Source organism: Vulpes vulpes, chromosome 16, assembly GCF_048418805.1.
Source record: "Vulpes vulpes isolate BD-2025 chromosome 16, VulVul3, whole genome shotgun sequence".
NCBI lineage: Eukaryota > Metazoa > Chordata > Mammalia > Carnivora > Canidae > Vulpes > Vulpes vulpes.
In genome coordinates, this window is record NC_132795.1 from 95,713,036 (window position 1) to 95,733,629 (window position 20,594).

General features: G+C 38.9%; 2 protein-coding genes across 4 annotated transcripts in view; one reads left to right on the forward strand and one right to left on the reverse strand.

Moving 5' to 3' along the window:
* C1D (C1D nuclear receptor corepressor) overlaps positions 1–20,594 on the reverse strand; it is a 22,098-nt gene continuing 1,504 nt past the window's right edge. Inside the window, exons 1-5 of one of the 3 annotated variants that reach the window (XM_072741619.1) lie at positions 19,873–20,060; positions 6,771–6,918; positions 5,988–6,054; positions 5,625–5,680; positions 1–3,001 (exon numbers count right to left, since the gene is read on the reverse strand). In XM_072741619.1, the coding sequence (XP_072597720.1) occupies positions 2,837–3,001; positions 5,625–5,680; positions 5,988–6,054; positions 6,771–6,918; positions 19,873–19,919 (483 nt within the window). In that variant the 5' untranslated portion in view covers positions 19,920–20,060 and the 3' untranslated portion in view covers positions 1–2,836. Of the gene's footprint in view, positions 3,002–5,624; positions 5,681–5,987; positions 6,055–6,770; positions 6,919–11,543; positions 11,651–19,872; positions 20,061–20,594 lie in introns of those variants that run through there. The other 2 variants (XM_072741617.1, XM_072741616.1) reach the window with 2 other exon arrangements.
* The window catches only part of LOC140595899 (uncharacterized), a 12,414-nt gene continuing 11,889 nt past the window's right edge, over positions 20,070–20,594 (forward strand). Inside the window, exon 1 of the mRNA XM_072741613.1 lies at positions 20,070–20,079. Coding sequence (XP_072597714.1) covers positions 20,070–20,079 — 10 coding nt within the window. The remainder of the gene's footprint in view (positions 20,080–20,594) is intronic.

Consider the following 20,594-nt stretch of genomic DNA (forward strand, 5'->3'; position numbering starts at 1 on the left):
TAAAAGGAAAAGGAAATGCTTTTTATTAGTAAAGTACATTCAGATCACATTTATATAAAATAGGTTGCTATCAAGGTCATTTGGTAAAAGAGCCATTGAATATATTTGGGCAAGGACAAATTTATGAACGATGCTATGAGGGAAGAAAATGAGACGCCAGTGCTTCTTTTTCTTCCCTTTACATACCAGACTTAGCTATTACATGAGGGTCAGAATCACTGTTCAAATCTTTCTCAGTTAATGTCACTTTGAAAAGCCAGAATTTCTGATAATTTATTGCATAAAATTATCGTTTAACTATATCATAAACTGAGTGAGTCCTAGAGCATCTTTTTCTCCAATGACCTACTTAAGAAGTATCTATATTCAATACCTTGTCCATTTTTGAAGCATTTCCTACATCTCTAGTCAATTTTAAAAGCCTTATTTAGAAATAATACCAATCCATTTCTAATAGCTAGTAGGCCAATTTTTTAATCTGCAGGGTATCTTAAAAACCAATCAACTTGACATAACCTCCTAATTCCAGGAATGTAAACCATAATTCAACCTTCAATTTTCCTCTTAACATATTCTACTTTACTAAAATGAATTCCCATCTTGCAACTATGAACAAGAAAATTGTACTTAAAATAATATTAAAAGACAAAATCTCATTATTTAGTATTAGATTAATAGTCTATAATTCCAATCTTAAAAATATCTACAGCTATAACCTCTCCAACTTGTTAATTCCCAAAGAGATTAATAAAAGATGTGATTAACATCTAAACTTAGAGCAGACTGTCATTTGGAAAAAACTATGTTAACAATAACTACACTCTAGTCAAATAGATCAACCCATCACCCTTTATGGTTCTGACTAAGGTTAATGAGCACAATTTATCATCAATTTTCTAGTAACACTGAAAAAGTGAATTGAACAAAAAGACTACTTTTTTCCTAACACTTTATAAAAATAGAATAAAGACTGGAGGTGTCTTCCTTGGAACCTGCATAGTATTTGCCAATGTAAATGTCATTAAATATTTGTGAAATAAACAAACAACAATAAAAAAATAAGCACCCACTGCACTACCACCATTCAACTCCTTATTACATGCCAGGTAATAAGTATTTCAAATCCTACATTATAAAATGGAATGCACTCAAACTATTTTTAAATTTCTACTACTAAAACACTGAAATTTCTAATTATTCACTAAGAAACTTTAATTTAACAGAATTTAGAGTTGGATTTTCACAAACCGGTAACTTTGGCTAATGATTTTCTGCAGCTGTAGGACCTTTCTCATTTTTTTTTCATGAAATAAGAAAATATACAGAAATGCAAGTTACTAAGTTTCTTTGTAATAAATAACACATGTACACTACACTTGCTCATAACAACCTTTATTTCTCTCATGAAGTTACTTTTTAAAAAAGCTAGAAATTTGAGAGGATGAGGCTGAAAAAAGGAATGAAATAATTATAAACGTTCTTCTACTTCAAAAATGGCCTGACATCTGAGCCAGAAGACTCTGCATCTATCAGTGACTTCCTCTTCATGTGTCATAAAAAGAGTTCAACGTGCTTTACAAAATCCATTACATTTTAAGACCATTTCCAATATCTTCTACCATAAATCAAGAAATCCATTTATTCAAGGTTACTTATGAAGAATTAATCACACAGAAAATTTTAACAACTTCTTTTTCAAAAATTAAAGTACTTTACTGTAGTTGGCATTCCTATACATAATGGTGTGGATTCAAAGACTGAAAGCATTAAAAGCATATAATTAAAATTCAAGGACTCAGACACTAAAAAAATTTTCTGACACACAGAATTCTCTGGAACAAATATTCCAGAAAAATAAGAATATAAACACAATATGATCTCCTCTGGACTTGTCCTCTCCTTAAGTGGTTGGCATTACATAAACATAGAAAGTTATTTCAAAAAACTTGTATGTACTTGATATCACCTCAAAAATATGTAATCAAAAGATCTGAAAAGATTAGACCAAGAGGTCTATGGGCATGATGCATAAGCAACAAAAACTCATGAATTTCTCTATTCCTAATGATTTCTAAAAAGTATCTTCCTAATTTCAAGAGCGAATTTACACAAATGAGAAAAATAAACAGTCAGCTATACAACCTTTACAGTCTTTATTGACAGGGTATATGAAGCCAAAATCCAGTCATCAATATACAGCCTCATTTCCCATCTAAAGCTAATGAGAATATATTTTACTTTAAATGGGACATAGAGGCAAATTGCCAAGAACTAAAATATAACCCTAACGTCTTAATTTCACACTTTGAATATCAAAAAAAGCCATAATTCCCCAAATCATGAAAACATGATGAAGTAGCTACTTAGAAAAAAATGGACATTTAAGTCATTTCTTTCTTAATATTATATAGTGAAAACAGATGTATTTATAACTTTAGTCTTCAGATAGCATACTTCATAAAGTCATTATTCATTTAAAATAGACAAATGTTTACAAAGAACATTTAACTTAAATTTCATAGTTGCTTATAAAATGGTACTTGAAAGATTGACCTGTATAAGGAAATAAGAATCTTGTCAAGAGAGATGATAAACTATAAATATAAAATATATCACAGTGTTAAAAACCTCATAGTGCTCCACAGGAAAATCAATAAAGATAACTTAATCTTTCTAGGGAAAAGAATATTTAGCATTACAAATTTAAAATGTAAATTTTATATATGAATTCAATAAGGAATACATTTAAACCTTGCATTGCCACAGAGTCATCTATTGTGTGGAAAACAATAAAAATGATGTACTTTTTCAATATGTGTACATCAAAACCAAAAGGTTAATTTTTACTTTTTCCTTTATTGGCAATTTTGGATGAATTTTTAGGCTTTGGTTCCCAAAGGGCATTTTTCACAAATCTTGAAGCTGCACCTTTGTCCAGCTTGCCAGCCTTTTTCTTGTCTGTTATTTCCTTGACTCTGTTCATGTATACTCTGATTCTTTCCTTAAAGATAAAAAAAAAAAGCAACAGATTTACTAAGCTGTTCACCACCACTAAGTTTTATTATACTATACCTCAGTTAAATTCAACAGATAGATATTTATTGCCTATTGAGTGGTGCTAGTGAATAGGATAAACATGCTCCATGCTCTCCTGAAGCTCATAGTCTGGGGGGAATAGACATTAAAAAGTCATTTCAGAAGTGTTTGGAGTATTTCAAAAGAGGAAGAACAATACTAAGACATCACTACACAGATAAACACTGAATTGTTTACATGTGGTTATATATTTTTTATTTTAATATTAACCTAAGTCCACATAGTTAACTCTTCTCTATCTGAAGTCTATAATCTAAGCTAGAGCTTTCATATACTTGTATGCAACATAAAAATTAAACTCTTGGAATTTTTCTAAACAGGAAATGGAAGAAGTAGTACTTAACTATTTTTTAAATTTTACCTTCTAGTATCACAATTAAAATAAGCAAAATTAAAATACAAGATTTTTTTTTTGAACTTCATAGTTTTGATCGATAAGCACATGATACTTTCTAATGAAATATACAGTTCTAATCAGCCTTTGGGTGAGAACCATAATAGGTTGCCATACCACTTCAAATCTTCTGAGACCATTAATCAAAATAAAGGGCTTTTTTATACTTTGACTAGAGAAATAAAAGGGATGAGAGCCATAAAATAGCATAGTAAATGATTGATCACTGACAAAAGCAAGTTTCATTAAAATAATCAAAATAGTTACAGAAAAATACACAGAAAAATGCAGACCCATAGAACTTAATTGTGAAAGGCTGACAGCTCTGCTCAAAATCCACTCATGGCTTTCTACTTCCCTTAGAGTAGAAGCCCAAGTCCTTCCAACACAACCTCCCCCGCTACCCCCACCAGCCTTGCTTGGAATGATCTTCCTCAAATATCTCCACAACCACTCCCTCTTTCCCTGCCAGTTGGCTCAAACGTTAACCTTGTTCATAGGCCCGGCCTTTACCACTTAAAATGGCAATCCTACTCAAGCCCTCCAACCCCTCTCATCCTGTGCTATTTTTTTTCCCATAACATATAACTTTCTAACATACTATACATCTATATACATTTATTATTTGTTTATGTTAATTGCTTGTCTCCCTCCACTAGGTAGCCTGGCATCTGCCACAAGGGCAGCAGTATTTATCAGCTTTATTCACAGAGGAATCATCTCACTTGGATATAATGCCCGGCTTCTAATAGGCATTCAATTATTTGTCGAATAAATAAACTATTTTCAATGCCTTTCCCCACTCATAATATATATGATAAATAGATTTCCTCTCACACAGTAACTCTGTGATCAATTAGTGATGTCTGTCAAGGTCAGAAAAGGGGAATAGGTTTTTATGTGCTTTTTATGTGCCAACCATAATCCAGAATACGAATGTACTCCTCCATAAAGTGGGTTCTAACACAGAAAAAAGATGATGATTTTATCCATTTCCAATGACAGAATCAAGTGCTAAGAAACTCCAAATAACTTTGTGTTAAAGGAAAAATGAGAAACTTTATAAATGTAAAGTCCATATTAGAAAGTTTAAAACAGATGATACAGGGCACACTTCTTAAGGTTTTAAAGTCAGTATCACTGGTCAATCAAGATCTGTGCCTCATGTTGTTTTACATTTTTGCTTGAAGTATTTTTTACAATTTCTGTATTTAAAAATAAATTTGTTTTCCCCCAAGAGCTTTCAAAGAAGAAAATGCCTTAATCCATATATTTATAAAACTGGTTTACTCATTTTTTTGTAAATAAATGACCAAATATTCTACTAAATTGTAAATAACATACATATCAGCCACCATAAGACTTGAGAACACTACTACAATGTCAAGCATATTTCACATATTTACCTTATATCTTATAAACAAAGAATTTATTAATATTCTTATTCATAAGGCCAAGTCAAGAAGGTAACCATAAGTTAGATTTCTAATTTTTTCCTTCATATTGAATGATTTAATTTTTGAAGTCAGCAAAAACTCCAAGATACCAGACCTTATATACTGTACTTATACATCTAAATGGAATACAAAGACAAACCTAGAAGATTTATTACAGGTTGTAAATATGTCACTAATGCAGAATTACTGGACAGTACACATACAACTGGTGCCAAAAAAGCTTTTAGCTTTGTTGCTGAACTGGATTCTTTACTGCTGAGAAAATGAATTAATGGAAGAATTGAAAAGGTGGGGGAGAAACTTTCCCGTCTTTGCTAGTAAATCAACTAGAAGATACTTTTAAGAATTGTGTAAGAGTTTTTTTTTTTTTTTTAAAGGCAGTTGTAGGGATGAACAGGATTTCAAGAATTTATAGAAAAAATAATATGGAAGTTATAAATAATTACTTGAATTGTAACATTTTCCCATCCAGAGATTTATATAATATATGGAACACCATTTCTCTGACAAAGGAAAAGAAAAACTAAAGACATGATGAAATCTGGCTCACTTTCCTAATTTGGACTCTAAATAATGCTGTTCTCCATAACTAGTATGATAAAGGTACTGTGACTCTGACTTCAGGAATACCACAACAAACAGATAGTCAAATAAAAAGAAATCCACTGCAATCTTACCAATTCCTGCTTTACTGGATGTTCCTTAGGATTAACTCCCTGAGTTGCCAAATAAACTACAAGACAAAGATTTCATGGAATAAAATGGCATATATATTAATTAAGAGCATTAAATAAAGAAACTCTAGTTATAAAAAAAAAAAGTCACCAAAAAAATGATTTCTTAAATCTTAAATTATTCAACTTCTGTGTAATATTAAATGTTTATGTGGCTCATGGACATATGGTATTCTCACTTAAATTTTAACTATTAAAATTGCCATAATGTATAACTAAATATAAATTGCTAGCATTTAAAAAATAAATTACCTTTGACACAATAAACAATATGCTTTCTAATTAACTCCAAATTAACATACATACCCCAAAACATTGAATTTAATGTGTAAGCAGAAACTAAATCCACTTTGGCTTGTTCAAGAGGGTCCAACTATTTAAAAAAGAGAGAGAGAGAAAATACACACAAACTTTGAGCACCATCACATTATTTTAAACTTTACCAATACAATATATCAAAGAGACGTTTCTTTCACCTCCTAAAATCCAATAACCAAGCGATGTTGAAATAATTTGCAAAAAGAAGTAGTTTTGTTAACGGGTGATTTTTGCCCACAAATTTTCACTTCAGGGTATCATCTTTAGTTAGACAAGGAATGTGTATAACCCAAGAAAAATTCTTTTCAATTATTTTAATTTCAGGAGTTACGATCTGGGCTTTGTATGTCAAAAGTAATTTATCAATATAAACATTGTACATGATGCATTTATGTATAAGAGGCAGGCTAAAATGCTTAGGCAATACCAAAGACAGAAGAAACATAATGAGATTTGTTTTAGACTGTCAAAGTCAATTTACTCTTTTTGTCCTATAGAGTTTCCAGAAACCCTGATAACATCATTGTAATATTTAGAAGGTCAAAGATAGAATCCGTCAAAAAGAATGTTGTGAGTGCTCCTTTTTTCTCAAAAACCAGTCAAAATATAGTTAGAGTTGTTTGTTTTTCACCCCCTAAAAATACCCACTTATAAAATTGAAATTAAGGGGGAAAGGAGCGTATGTCATTAAACTATGTCTTCTTCTGTATATTTTCATAACACAGCGCTGTTTTACAAATTACATTTTTAGAAACTGCATTTTTAAAATACCTTCTGCAACAACTCATTTCTAGAAACAGACATCATGGTCTTCAGCATCTCATCCACAGCACCAATGGAATTCTCAAATGTTGATAAATACTCATGAATTTCTACTGGATAGTCTTCATTAATTTCTTCACTTGCCATTATTGACCAACTGGAAAAAAAATTAAATTCTTAGAATTTGTGGGAGACAGACTTCTCTTCAAGTTTACAAAAACAAAATCAACAAGTTATATCATGTATTTAAAAAGTTATAAAAGAGTTAAAACCTGACGATAATTAAATAAATCTTAGAAAATAATTCTAGAGCAACTACACTCAAACCTCCCCTCTTCAATCTGTTTGAGGTGGTAGGGGAAGAAGAGAACCCACCATTCACTAATGCGACACTTTTCAGAGCCTCAATGCCTTTCAAGAACAAAAGACCAAATATGGATTATCAGTAATAAAAATCTTACATTTAAAAAAACTTTCAAAAAGAAAATCCTTTTTGTTGAAGTTAAAGATCAAGCAAAGGGGGGATCCCTGGGTGGCTCAGTGGTTTAGCATCTGCATTCGGCCCAGGGCGTGATCCTGGGGTCCTGGGATCCAGTCCCACATTGGGCTCCCTGCATGGAGCCTGCTTCTCCCTCTGCCTGTGTCTCTGCCTCTCTCTGTGTGTCTCTCATGAATGAATGAATGAATGAATGAATGAATGAATAAAATCTTTAAAAAAACAAAAAGATCAAGAAAGGTATGAAAGTATGAGTACATCCTATCCTCTATAATTGCTGAAAAAATAATAAGTTCTTTTGTTGAAAAACTTTTGTATTCTGGCCCTTCTAAATTTAGGTGTTGATCTAGCAGCATGGTATATTAAACTAAAAAAATTAGAAAACCTAGGTCTGAAACAGCTTATGACTATCAAATGATTTTTAAGCTCTATTTACATTTACATATATATTCTTTAAGCCCCTTTTAAAATGTTAATAACAAATTCAGAGAGTGCAAAAATCATAAAGTCTACCAGCAGAAAAGAGGAAACTGGGGAGAAGTAAACTATATGATTTTCATTTAGGCTACAGTATATCTTGACAGCATATTCTTTTAAAATTCACACATATCATTATACTTAACATCTATGTGAGAAAAACCAAAATCCACAGTAACATATTTAATATGATATCTAAGGCCAAATTTTCAGAAGCAATTCCAAGCCAATACATACATACCATCTGTAGGTTTAAAAAACAAATATTAGCTGTAAATACCTCTTTCATTTCAAAGCTAAGTAGAACAACCAAGAATGTATAAAATACCATAGTAGAATTGAAGGAAAGAGACACGGACTTTCGAAAGTCTTGCTTGATCACTACTGACTTTGTCACCTGATCAATCACTGAAAATCTCAGGGCCTCAAATATTTCATCCATAAAATAAGGCAGTTGGTCTAATGATCTGTAAAGTCCCTTATAGTTCTAAATGTTATGACGTCACTTAACTTTAAAAAGTACTACTGGAATATTTATTGACAATATATCATTTCTATTCAACAAGTATACTCTGCTAAAACATCTGGTTTCATTTTAAAAAAGGAAAAATAGCGAAGTCCATCTGACTATCACTGCTTGGGCTGTAAAATTACTATCAAACTACTGTGCAACCAGCAACTGAATAAAGGACTCTGATAAAACCACACAGGAAGAACTGTGACTCTCTATTTCAAAAATCTAACTAAGAGTATGTATTTGCCTCTCATCTCTCTCAAAATCTCTCCAAAATGACAGAAGAAATTGAAAAAAAAAAAAAAAGTCCATAGTAATGTTGGAAACCAAAAAGGGCATGTATCCATCGGCAGACCTCGACAGCACAAATTTCTGTAAGCTAAAGAGCAAAGGGGATCAGAGTGATAGGAAAGAGAGCCAAGGAGCCTGCAATCCCCCCAAAGGGAAGGAGAATATATGAATAACTCCAAGATGAAGGGCATTAATAGCTGGGCTATGAAGGCTGAAAACAATCAAACCAGAATCTCTAGATTTTGGAAACACTCCAGCATCTGCTGCCCAGATAAAGGATATACTGCAAACACAGAGAAGATTTAGTATTTCTTCTTTTTATGTAGAATTTTAGGTCAATAAATTTGAAAATCTGGACGAAAAGAATGAGGTGCTGAGGGGAAAAAAAACAACTACCAAAATTAACCTAAAAAGAAGTACGTAAACCAAATAGTTCAGTAACCAAAGACAAAAAATTTTAGGTCAAAAAGTTTAAGGCCAAAGAACTATGCTCCAAAAAGGCTCCAAGCCTAGAAGATATAGGTAATTTCTTTCAAACCTTTAAGAAACAGGTAATTCTTACAGTATTTAATTGTTTAAGAACACAGGAAAAGATGAAAAACTAAGATACCTATTTCATAAAGATTATTAAAGTTCAATGTCGGCAAGCGTATACAATGAAGGTGGAATACAGATTTCTTAAAATTTACATACTCTTTGACTCAGGAAGTCCTTTTAAGAATCTAGCTTACAGGAATCCTTGTATACATACATACAAATTTATTAAAATGGACAACTTGAACTCTTCTCTCAATCTCTCCCACTTTCTCTTGCATCAATTTTTCCCTCTGCTCTATCATTAACCATAAGCTTACCACATTTTATTTCTCCATCTTTGACAACAAAAGAAACATCTTGACTTCATATTCCCTCCAGCGAAAGCCCCATTTTCCAACCCTTGAAAGAAGTGCTTACACTAACAGTCTCAATTCTCCCTCCATCCTTTCTTGAACCGGCTACACTCAGGTCCCCTCCTCCTCGCTCAAAATTGTTCATCAAGGTCGCCCACACAGCTACACTATTAAATTCTACAGTCAATTCTGTTCTCATCACTTGACATCGTTCACTCCCTTCCTTTAGTTTCCAGGGCATCACATTTTCTTAGTTTCCCTCCTACCTCATGGCTGCTTTCTTGGTCTCTTGTGCCATCGTTCTCATATTCTCAGCCTCGTATCCTTGATATGCCCACGGGCTCTCCTTGATTCTTTTTTCCCCTCTAATTTACTCCTCCGTGACTCCCAAGTCTTTATTTCCAACCCTGACCTCCCTATTGAACTTCAAATCACATTTCTAACTGCTTACTTACTGAATACCTCTGGTTGGTTGTTAATAGATTCTCAAATGTAATGTGCCCACACCGAAATCTTGCCTGCTATAGTCTTTCCAATTCCACTTTTCCAACCGTTCAGACCTGAAATTACAGAATGGGTCTTGACTCCTCTCTCTCACCCAATCTTTAAGACATATTTAGAATCCAACCATGTCCTATCACCTCCATTGCTGCCACCCTCATCCAAGCCAGTCCAAACTATCACCGTACCTTGCCCAGATTATTGCACTAACCTAAATGGCCCCAGTGCTCAGTAGCACCTGACATATTTATTTTATTCATTTACTGTCTGGCCACCTCCAAAAGAACGTAACCACAGGAGAGCAGAAATTTGTGTGTTTTGTTCCCTAGCACTGACAGTCAATAAACATTTGTTGAATGAAAAAAACTAACAAAATACTGAAAAGACTAATCTAAATATTCATCAATAGGGAAACAGGTAAATGAATTACAACACATCCATCAAAATATTAAAAACAAGTAAATCTTTATGTAGTAACACACAATGAGAAATGGTGAAAAACTGATAGAACATTGGGTATAAAACAATATGCATCTAACATGTCACTGTTTTTAAAAATCTGTATAAATGAAGATCTGTAGAAAAAAGTCTGGAGGGAGATATATAAAAAAGAGACATTCTCTTTGAGAACGGGCAAGGATTAGGGAATAAGATCAAAGCAGACTCATTCTGGTTTTGGTTTTGTTTTTTTTTTTTGTTTTTTTTTTTGAGAGAGAGAGAGCATGCATGGCCAGCAGGGCATGGGGGCAGAGGGAGAGAGAGGGAGAGAATCTTAGGCAGGCTCCATACCCAGCGCTGAGCCAAAGCGACACTCGATCTCACAACCCTGAGATCATCACTGAGCCATCAAGGCACCCCTAAATTTTATTATTTCAAAAAGCATGTACTAAAATCACAGTAAAAAATAAACAATCATTAAATTCAAATAAAAGCATATTTTAACAATGTATTTTGGCTTTTAACAAATATTGCAAATATAAAAAAAATAGTAAAGCCTTTATATAGACGTGTATTTTTTTCATCAACTTTTCTATTTGAAAATATTTTTCCTTCCCTGAATCATGATGGGGATTTTTCCTGCAATTATTCCTGGTCCCTAAGCCCCAATAAACAAGTAGTTATTTATTGTTAAAATGGGTTAGGGTGAACATTGAAAGCAAAGCAGTAAGAATAATTATCCTCATTAAAACAAACTGAACCACTTGCCTTTTTCCTAACTAAAAAAATAAAGGCAAAGCAAACTACAAAATAATAGTTCTTCTATTATCAGAAATTCCCTCCAATTCATATGATTTTTTTCTAACATTTTATATAGATAGTTCCCAAATATGTGTTCCTTTCACAGGAAAAGCTACAAGGAGAAAACTGCAGAAACCTCTGTTCTTTTGCTACTCAGATCCCAGGATAAAGCCCTGAAATGTATGGTATTAGCAGCAATAGCAAACATTTGAAAATCACTGCCTATGAGCCAGGCACTATTCTAAGTACTCATTTACTGGAGGTTCAATAACTTGCCTATTTCATAGGGTGAAATGTCCAAAGAAGGGAAAGAAGAAAAGAACTCCATCTCCTCTGCTCTTTACCCCCTCCCAAGGTCTACAGGTGCTTCTCACCTTTCAAACTGCTCCTTCTCAAGTACCAGCAAGCAAAGGTGGGGGTAGAAGAGCGCATGAGAAAATCTGTCTCTTCCATCCCTATGGTCCGGCTAAGACTAAAGCACAGATGGGAGGACTCTGCTCGCAAGCCTTACAGGATATTGTTGCCACTCCCCTCCTCTCACTGGTCAGAAAAACCATAATACAGGCATAAAAGGAGGGGTGCACAACATCACACGCAGAATAGAAGCCATGTCCCTACCTCCTGCCCTCAGTTCTCTTACTTCAAGGAGATCAATCCAGCCAGGAACACAGGGGTTACCCTCACCCCTTCCAATCAGCCCCATCAATTTGGCCTCCTTAATATCCTTGTATCACAAGCTTTCCTCCACTCTCACTGACTATGTCATTTCAAGAGCCTTTGAGTAGTCTTCCTATTGTCAATTTTTTCTACTCTCAATTTTAGAAAGTTTCAAGATACGATTTTTCTATAAAGATGCTCTAGTCATCGTACACCTCTGTTTAAAATCCTGCAAAAGCTCCCCGCCCCCTCAGTATGGACACAGGCCTGTTATAATGTAGCCCTTGTCTAACCTCCTCCTTCATTCCCTCCCTCTTCCAGTCCAACGGCTGTAGCCACCACCGCAGTTTTCCAGATATGCCATGCTCATTCTCTAACCTTTCACTACATGACTTTCTGCACATTAACCACTCTTTCAACTTTGTTCAAACTCTGCTTATTTTTGGACGTAAGATCACGTTTTGCTTTAGCCAGTGAAGAATTCTCTGAGTGCCACCCTCCCATTCTGTCCGGATAAACACAACTACAAGCTGTCATATCACTTAAAACGCTATCTGGTATTATCTGTGGATGTACTTGATGTGCCTTTGACTACAAGCTCCTTGAAGGGCCTGTGTCACACTGAGATTCTATTACTAGCGCCTGGCACATAGAATGACTATGTCTCAATCTGCCCAAGACAATCCCAGGATATACGTGCAGTTTCAGCTGGCCATCTACTCAGCTCCCCATTTCTCTTTCAGAAGTTCCACTTTGAGCAATAAATCGTATGGTCACCCTAAACAATGTAAGTCCTCTGACCCTTACCACCAGTCCCCAACCCATTTTGTTAGAAAACAAGCATCAGGAGAGTTGCTCTTGGTACCAGCCAGGGCTAACCCGGGGCATCAAAACCAGTAGGAGATATATATGAAGAGATTTATTGTAAGAAACAGGTTTAAGCAAATGTGGGGACTAATTCCAAACCCCACAGGGCAGGCTATCAAGGAAGGGCTTACTGCAACTCTTAGCTCCAAGCTGAAGTTGCTGCCCACAGGTGGAGTTTCCTTTTTGTCAGGGAAGCCTCAGCTCTGCTTCTAAAGCCTTTCAACGGACTGAATCAAACCCATCCAGATTATCTAGAATACAGCCCCTATCTTAAAGTTAGCTAATTTGTAGATTTTAATCACATCTACAAATACCTTTATAGCAACACCTAGATTGGTTTTGGCTAGGCACTGCAGCCTAGCCAAGCTGTCACATCAAAAAGACCATCATGCTCCTTTAAGCCTCCAGAACAACAGGGGAAAAAAAAAAAAGATATATTCCTGGCATTATAAGTTGTTCTGATGCAACAGAACTTCCCCCACAATAGCCTTGTTATTCCTGATTGTCAGGTCCCCAAATAATAAAATCAGACTTAAAATTCCAGCTAACAAATGTGAAGGAATGATAAATTTTTTAAAAATCACTATTTTGCAACCCCTAATGAAATTATAGATTCAGACAACAATCACTGACAGATAAAGGGGTGATGGGAAAGATGACAACACAGGAGTGGGACTGTCACTACTTAAGCCCAGGGATCACTCCTTCACATCACTGAAAATAGGACACAAACATGTCATGAATCTCCTGATGTGAAGCAATAATTAGGTACACAGCACCATCTCTGTAGCATTTCCAACTTCCTAAAAAAAAGTCAAATCTGAATCTAACTGAGCCTTTAAAGCTAACTTCTATTTTATAGGAAATATAGAGGATAGAGAAACAAGTTAACACCACAAGAAAGCAAACAGACAATTCTCAAATGAGAAATATTCTACTGGACAATTGACCTGGTTTCTGTAACAAATAAATGGGATGAAGAAAAATTAAGAAAAGGGAGAAGCAGAGGAAGAAGAAATTAAGGAGATTTGGGAGAGCTAACAAATAGAATACGTAGACTTTGTATCTTGATTCAAATCAAGTATAAAAAGAATTTCGAGGCAAAGAAATCTGAAGATGGATCAGGTATATTAGATGATATTAAGAATTATTGATAATTTTGCTATGAAATTAGGATTCAGCTATGAAAATGGCATTATAGTTATATAATGATATCCCCCTATCCTCTAAGGATGCATACTAAGTACATAGGGGCAAAATCATGGGGCATCTTGAATTTGCATTTTAAAAAAAGCTAGCCTTCCTGAGTTAATTACACTGTTGAGGGCTGAGGTAAGAACCTATGTACAGGGGCACCTGGGTGGCTCAGCTGGTTAAGCGTCTTGACTCTTGATTTCAGCTCAGGTCATGATCTCATGGGTTGTGGGACAGAGCCCTGAGTTGGGCTCCTCACTAAGTGGGAAGTCTGCTTAAAAGATTCTCTCCCTCTGCCCCTCCTCCCACATTGTGCTCATGCACTCTCTCTCTCTCAAAATAATAAAGCTTTTTAAAAAAGAACCTATGCACATTATCTCTATAGTGACATTACATATCTAACTCACAAACTAATGTTTAGAATAGTTAGAACTAACTCAGTTCATAAACTGGGTAACACCTAAACATCAAGTACAGTCTGGAATACTTAAGCAGCTCTATTATCTCCCGTTTCAATTCCAAGTATAATTGGGAGGTAAAGGGAAGCTAGGTTACTGGGTGCACTCATCAGATCTGTAAGTTACTGAACAATACTTACAAAAACAAAACAGATACTGTGGCCTCAAATGAGGTCTGTATTACTAACATTTCCAACAAAGGCTGACATTTCAGAATGTCTGATTATTTCAGTAATGTCACAAATTTTGTTCTAAAAAAAATTCTGATGCCCTATACTTTATCTGGCCCTCCTAAAAATGTGTGCATGCAAAAATGAATAAATAAACCAACAGAACAAGTCAAAAGTCACATGTAAAACCAGGGAAAATGTTTGCAACACAAAGAGAGATAAAAAGGAACCTCTACAAATCAATTAACAATGAAAAGAATATCTACAATCCAAAATAAAAAAGAACAAGAAAATCAGGAGCTCAAATATAAAGGAATCCAGATGACCAATAAACATAAAGCTACTCAATCTTATAATCAAAGAAACATAAATTGCTAAAACAAGATGTCACTTTTCATCTAACAAGCAAAAATTAAAAAGATTGATAGTATCTAATATGCGCAAAGGTGAGGAGAAACAGCCTCTCATTTACTATTAACTGGAGTGTAAAATGAGTAAGGGGGTTGGTGGGAATCTAGCACTGTACTGCAAAATTATGTATGTTCAAATTCTTTGACCCAGCAATTTTACTTCCCAAAGAGTACGTTTTCATACAAGATAATGTTCAAGGACATCTACGGAAACACTCTTTGAAATACTGAAACTTGAAAGTGGAGAACAATCTGCATGCCCATTAACAGGAACTAGTTAAATAAATTATGATATAGTCACATTCAATAAAATACTCTGAGGCAGTGAAAAAAGTATGAAGTAGAGAACAAATTCCTGAGATATATTAAGTGAACAAAAACTGAATAGCATATCTAATACAACCCATTTGTTTTTAAGAAAAAAAGGAGTATAGAGGCATACTTGGATATGCATGTAAATGTCTTAAAGGATATAAAAGTAGCTGCTAACTATGGCTACTTCTGGGAAACCAAAAAGCAGGAAGATAAGGGAGCACATTTTATGTCATACTCTCAGAATTATGATTTTTAAACAATAATAGATACAACATAATAATTATATATATTTACATTTAATAATTTTTCCAATTATCTGAAACTTTGAATTTATTCCCAAATATGCCAGATACAGTGTCATTTCCCCCAACTTAGCAGCTAAAATCAAACCTGTATTATTTTTTTTTAAGATTTTATTTATTTATTCATCAGAGACACAGAGAGAGGCAGAGACACAGGCAGAGGGAGAAGCAGGTTCCTTGCAGGGAGCCTGATGCAGGACTCAATCCCAGGACCACAACCTGAGCTAAAGGCAGACACTCAACCACTGAGCCACCCAGGTGCCCCTCAAACTTACATTCTTTAGCCCTATTATATTCAAAGAACCATATGAATAGATTCCTTTTTCTACACATAAATTTTCTAGCCATTTTCTCCCTATTCTCATGGTACATACGCCTCTACAGTCTTGTTCTCTTAGAACTCCTAGAATTGTGAGGACTCCCAGTCACCACCATTTTTTGCCTACTTAACCCAGCTCGCTCATCACTCAGATCAAGTCATATCCACATGTTACAGAGTCTCACGGCATCCTGGTTTCTCCCTATCATTGTTATAATTTTGTATTTCTGTGATTATCTGATGATTGTCCACCATCCACGCTAGACTGTAAGCCTGGTACAGGGCAAGTCTTTGCTCATTATTATATTCCAAGTATCACGGCAGCATGTCATAGATGCTACATAAGTATCTATTAAATAAATGAATCCTCAGTGCCCAGCATGTACTAAGTGCTCAGTAAACATTATTCATTTACATGGCACTGTAGATTATGTGCTAGGAGGAATAGGGATAAATAAAAGAATTGTCAGGGAACGGAGCAAGGATCTGGTTGAGGATAACTAACATTAAATCGTGTCTTCTGTGAATTTCTTTAGTAGTGTTCTGTAGGCCTAGAGCAAGAATAGCTATCCAGAATGAGGGAATGGCTGAGCAAGGACTTGTAAAAGCATCCTTAAAACAACTGACTGGGAAGTATGGCCTTGAAGGGAAAGAGTAAGGCCTTTCCCCCTGGCTGGAGTACCCCATCCTCACACTGCACCCCTTGTATTCTGAGCCTAGAGAAACATCAATTCTTTAAACCAGCATCAAAAGGCTTCCATAGCTCCCAAACAAAAGGATCTCTTCTTTGCTCCCAAGGTTCTCCAGACTTATTATATATTCATCAGTCATACTCCTTCTCATGTATCTTGATAAATCCGATGGTGTCAAACCTCATTTTACTTGATCCGTTTGTTCACTGCATTCTACAAAAATGATCACACTATTCAGCCCTGAATCCTACAACACTAGACTCTCAAAACAGTCCTTGTTTCTCACCAGTGATTCATTCATTCTGTCTCCTTTCCTGGTTCTTCATCTCCCCAAATCTATAAAGGCTAAGATGCCTAAGGACTCAGGTCTTGTACTACTTTTCTTTTCTGTACATTCACTTCTTTGGTGATTATCTCCAGTCTCACTATTTTAAATACCATCTGTTCACTGACAACTCCCAAATGTTCTTTTCCAGCAATGAACTCCCTCGCCACAATGAACTCCAGGTTGAGTAACTCGACATCTCCACTTGGATGACTTATAGTCATCTCAAACCTAACATGTCACAACAGAACTTCTAATCTTCCCCCACAAACTGGCTCCTTAGTTTTTCACTCCTTAGTTCATGGCAATTCCATCCTTCTAGTTGCTCGAGCTCCAGATCCTGACAATTATTTCACTCTTACAATCCATGTTCAATCCATAAACAAATCTGTTAGCTTTACCGACAAAATACATCCAAAATTGAACTGCCTCTCACCGCAGTCACTTCTTTTCACCCTATGAAGTCAGTATAATCTCACTGAATTATTACGACACCTTCCTATTTAGTCTCTTGGCTTTTGCCTACCACACTCTCCAACAATCTATTCTTAACATAGCAGCCAGAGTGATACTGTTAAAAAGCTAAATCAGGTCCTGACACCCCTCTGCACAGAGCATTCCACTGGTTACTTATCCTCTATGCTGTTCCTTCAAGGCAAGACTTACCTTGCATGACATTTGCATCTGCACGACTAATGTAAGGTCTTCCCACATATTAGGTACATAGTAACTGTTTGCTACCTGTCCAAAACCAAAGAAAGCAAACTGGGGACAAACCTTGGGGAATCTTAATATGAGATGAGAGTCTGTACTTAAAGATATTAGGAAGTCACCACATAGATCCAAAACAAAAATACACCATAATGTACATTCTAGGGCTACTTCCACTCCTATGCTAAGTAGAGTTACATATGATTATGAACTAAGCCAGAAAAAAAAATGCAATTTATAATTTTTTTGGAACTAGAGAGACATCTGCAGATGCTGCACCAGATTTCTATTACCATAATGACCTCTTTGTACTGCATTATCTTAGAAAATAATGGTGAAAAGTACACACAACAGTCTATCAATAAAGTTGCTCCTTTAGCAGACAGTCCGTGTCGATGCCACCTATAATTCTCCTTCAAACTTACAGTAAAATCCCTAAGATTGACTTTTTCCTTTTAAAGGTGTTGACCTCCAAAAAAGCCAAATTTATCCCAAAGTCCAATAACAGAAGATCTAAATCACAAAAGGTCGCTCAAAATTGAGATGAATAACTACATCAAATTACACAATGAATGTACTTCTATTATTAATGCTAGTGTTTACCTCAAAGCGTTTTCAAAATTACAGTTATGAAGCAGCAAAACTACCTTCCAGAACCGGGGAATCTGCTTACTACAATAGTCTCATCTCTAAAATAATAACAGTATATAGGGCTATCGTAAAAGTGAAATGAATAATATTGGTAAAGCTTTTAGAACAGTGCTTGGCTCGGTAACCAGTCAGTACATTTGCAGGTAGCAACAGTTTACTAATTTACTAGAGTGAAAAGGATCAAATATCCTGATCCAATATAGACCATTCAAATCCATATTGTGGGGATCCCTGGGTGGCTCAGCAGTTGGGCGCCTGCCTTTGGCCCAGGGCGTGACCCCGGGGTCCTGGGATCCAGTCCCACCTTCGGCTCCCTGCGTGGAGCCTGCTTCTCCCTCTGCCTGTGTCTCTGCCTCTCTCTCTCTGTCTCATGAATGAATGAATGAATGAATGAATGAATAAATAAATAAACCCATATTGAAAAAAAAAAAAAAACATATGGAAGGGCCAACTGCTTGGAATCGGTGGCTGAGACAACTGCAAGGAACCACTTGAGAGCATCCTCCGAGTGGGACGCAGACAGCGCCAGCACCTGAAGGCCGCTACAGCATCCCGCGGCACCTTGGAGGAGCCCCGCGATGGAGCCTCGGGATGGGGCCCCGGGATGGAGCCTGGTGACAGAGCCCCGCGATGGAGCCCCCGGATGGGGCCCCACGATGGGCGCCCCGCGATGTAGCCCCTGGGATGGAGCCCCGGGATGCAGCCCCGGGATGGGAGCCCTGGGATGGGGCCCCCGGTATGGAGCCCCGGGATGGGAGCCCCGCGATGGAGCCCCGGGATGGGGCTCCCGGTATGGGGCTCCCGGTATGGAGCCCCGGGATGGAGCCCCGCGATGGGCGCCCCGCGATGTAGCCCCTGGGATGGAGCCCCGGGATGCAGCCCCGGGATGGTAGCCCCCGCGATGGGCGCCCCGCGATGTAGCCCCTGGGATGGAGCCCCGGGATGCAGCCCCGGGATGGGAGCCCTGGGATGGGGCCCCCGGTATGGAGCCCCGGGATGGGAGCCCCGCGATGGAGCCCCGGGATGGGGCTCCCGGTATGGGGCTCCCGGTATGGAGCCCCGGGATGGAGCCCCGCGATGGGCGCCCCGCGATGTAGCCCCTGGGATGGAGCCCCGGGATGCAGCCCCGGGATGGTAGCCCCCGCGATGGGCGCCCCGCGATGTAGCCCCTGGGATGGAGCCCCGGGATGGAGCCCCGCGATGGGCGCCCCGCGATGTAGCCCCTGGGATGGAGCCCCGGGATGGAGCCCCGCGATGGGCGCCCCGCGATGTAGCCCCTGGGATGGAGCCCCGGGATGGAGCCCCGCGATGGGCGCCCCGCGATGTAGCCCCTGGGATGGAGCCCCGGGATGGAGCCCCGCGATGGGCGCCCCGCGATGTAGCCCCTGGGATGGGCGCCCCGGGATGGAGCCCCGCCCGCACGCCCGTTATTCCACCTTTCAACCAAACAGCAGCCGCAAGCGGCTTCCTGAGGCTCAGCAGGAGACTGCCCGGCTCCTGGGACCCAGCGTCGTCAGGACACAGGGACTCCCGGCCCGGGACAGGATCAGGCCGCCCAGAGCTCGCTGGCGGGGCAGACACCTGCGTCCCGCAGACACGGGATCGCGGCCAACAGAGGCGCGTTCAAGGCACCTGAACCTCGGCCGAGGCACCTCGACTCCGGAGGCGTGAAAACACATCAACCAGGTGACCTCGTGGACGTCACGGGCGCGGCCTTCGCTCTGCCCCTGGGACCCTGACAGCTGTGACGTCACCTCAGGGCTCCTTCCCCTGCCGAGGTGCCGGAGGAGCTGAACAGGGAGAAACAGCACAAACCACCTGCAGGCTGGATGGAGAGTGGTGAGGGGCCCAGGTGAGCCGGGGGGGGGGCGCTCCGGTGAGGGGCCCAGGTGAGCCGGGGGGGCGCTCCGGTGAGGGGCCCAGGTGAGCCCGTGGGGGGCGCTCCGGTGAGGGGCCCAGGTGAGCCCGGGGGGGGGCGCTCCGGTGAGGGGCCCAGGTGAGCCGGGGGGGGGCGCTCCGGTGAGGGGCCCAGGTGAGCCGGGGGGGCGCTCCGGTGAGGGGCCCAGGTGAGCCCGGGGGGGGGCGCTCCGGTGAGGGGCCCAGGTGAGCCGGGGGGGGGCGCTCCGGTGAGGGGCCCAGGTGAGCCGGGGGGGCGCTCCGGTGAGGGGCCCAGGTGAGCCCGTGGGGGGCGCTCCGGTGAGGGGCCCAGGTGAGCCCGGGGGGGGGCGCTCCGGTGAGGGGCCCAGGTGAGCCGGGGGGGGGGGCGCTCCGGTGAGGGGCCCAGGTGAGCCCGGGGGGGGGCGCTCCGGTGAGGGGCCCAGGTGAGCCGGGGGGGGGCGCTCCGGTGAGGGGCC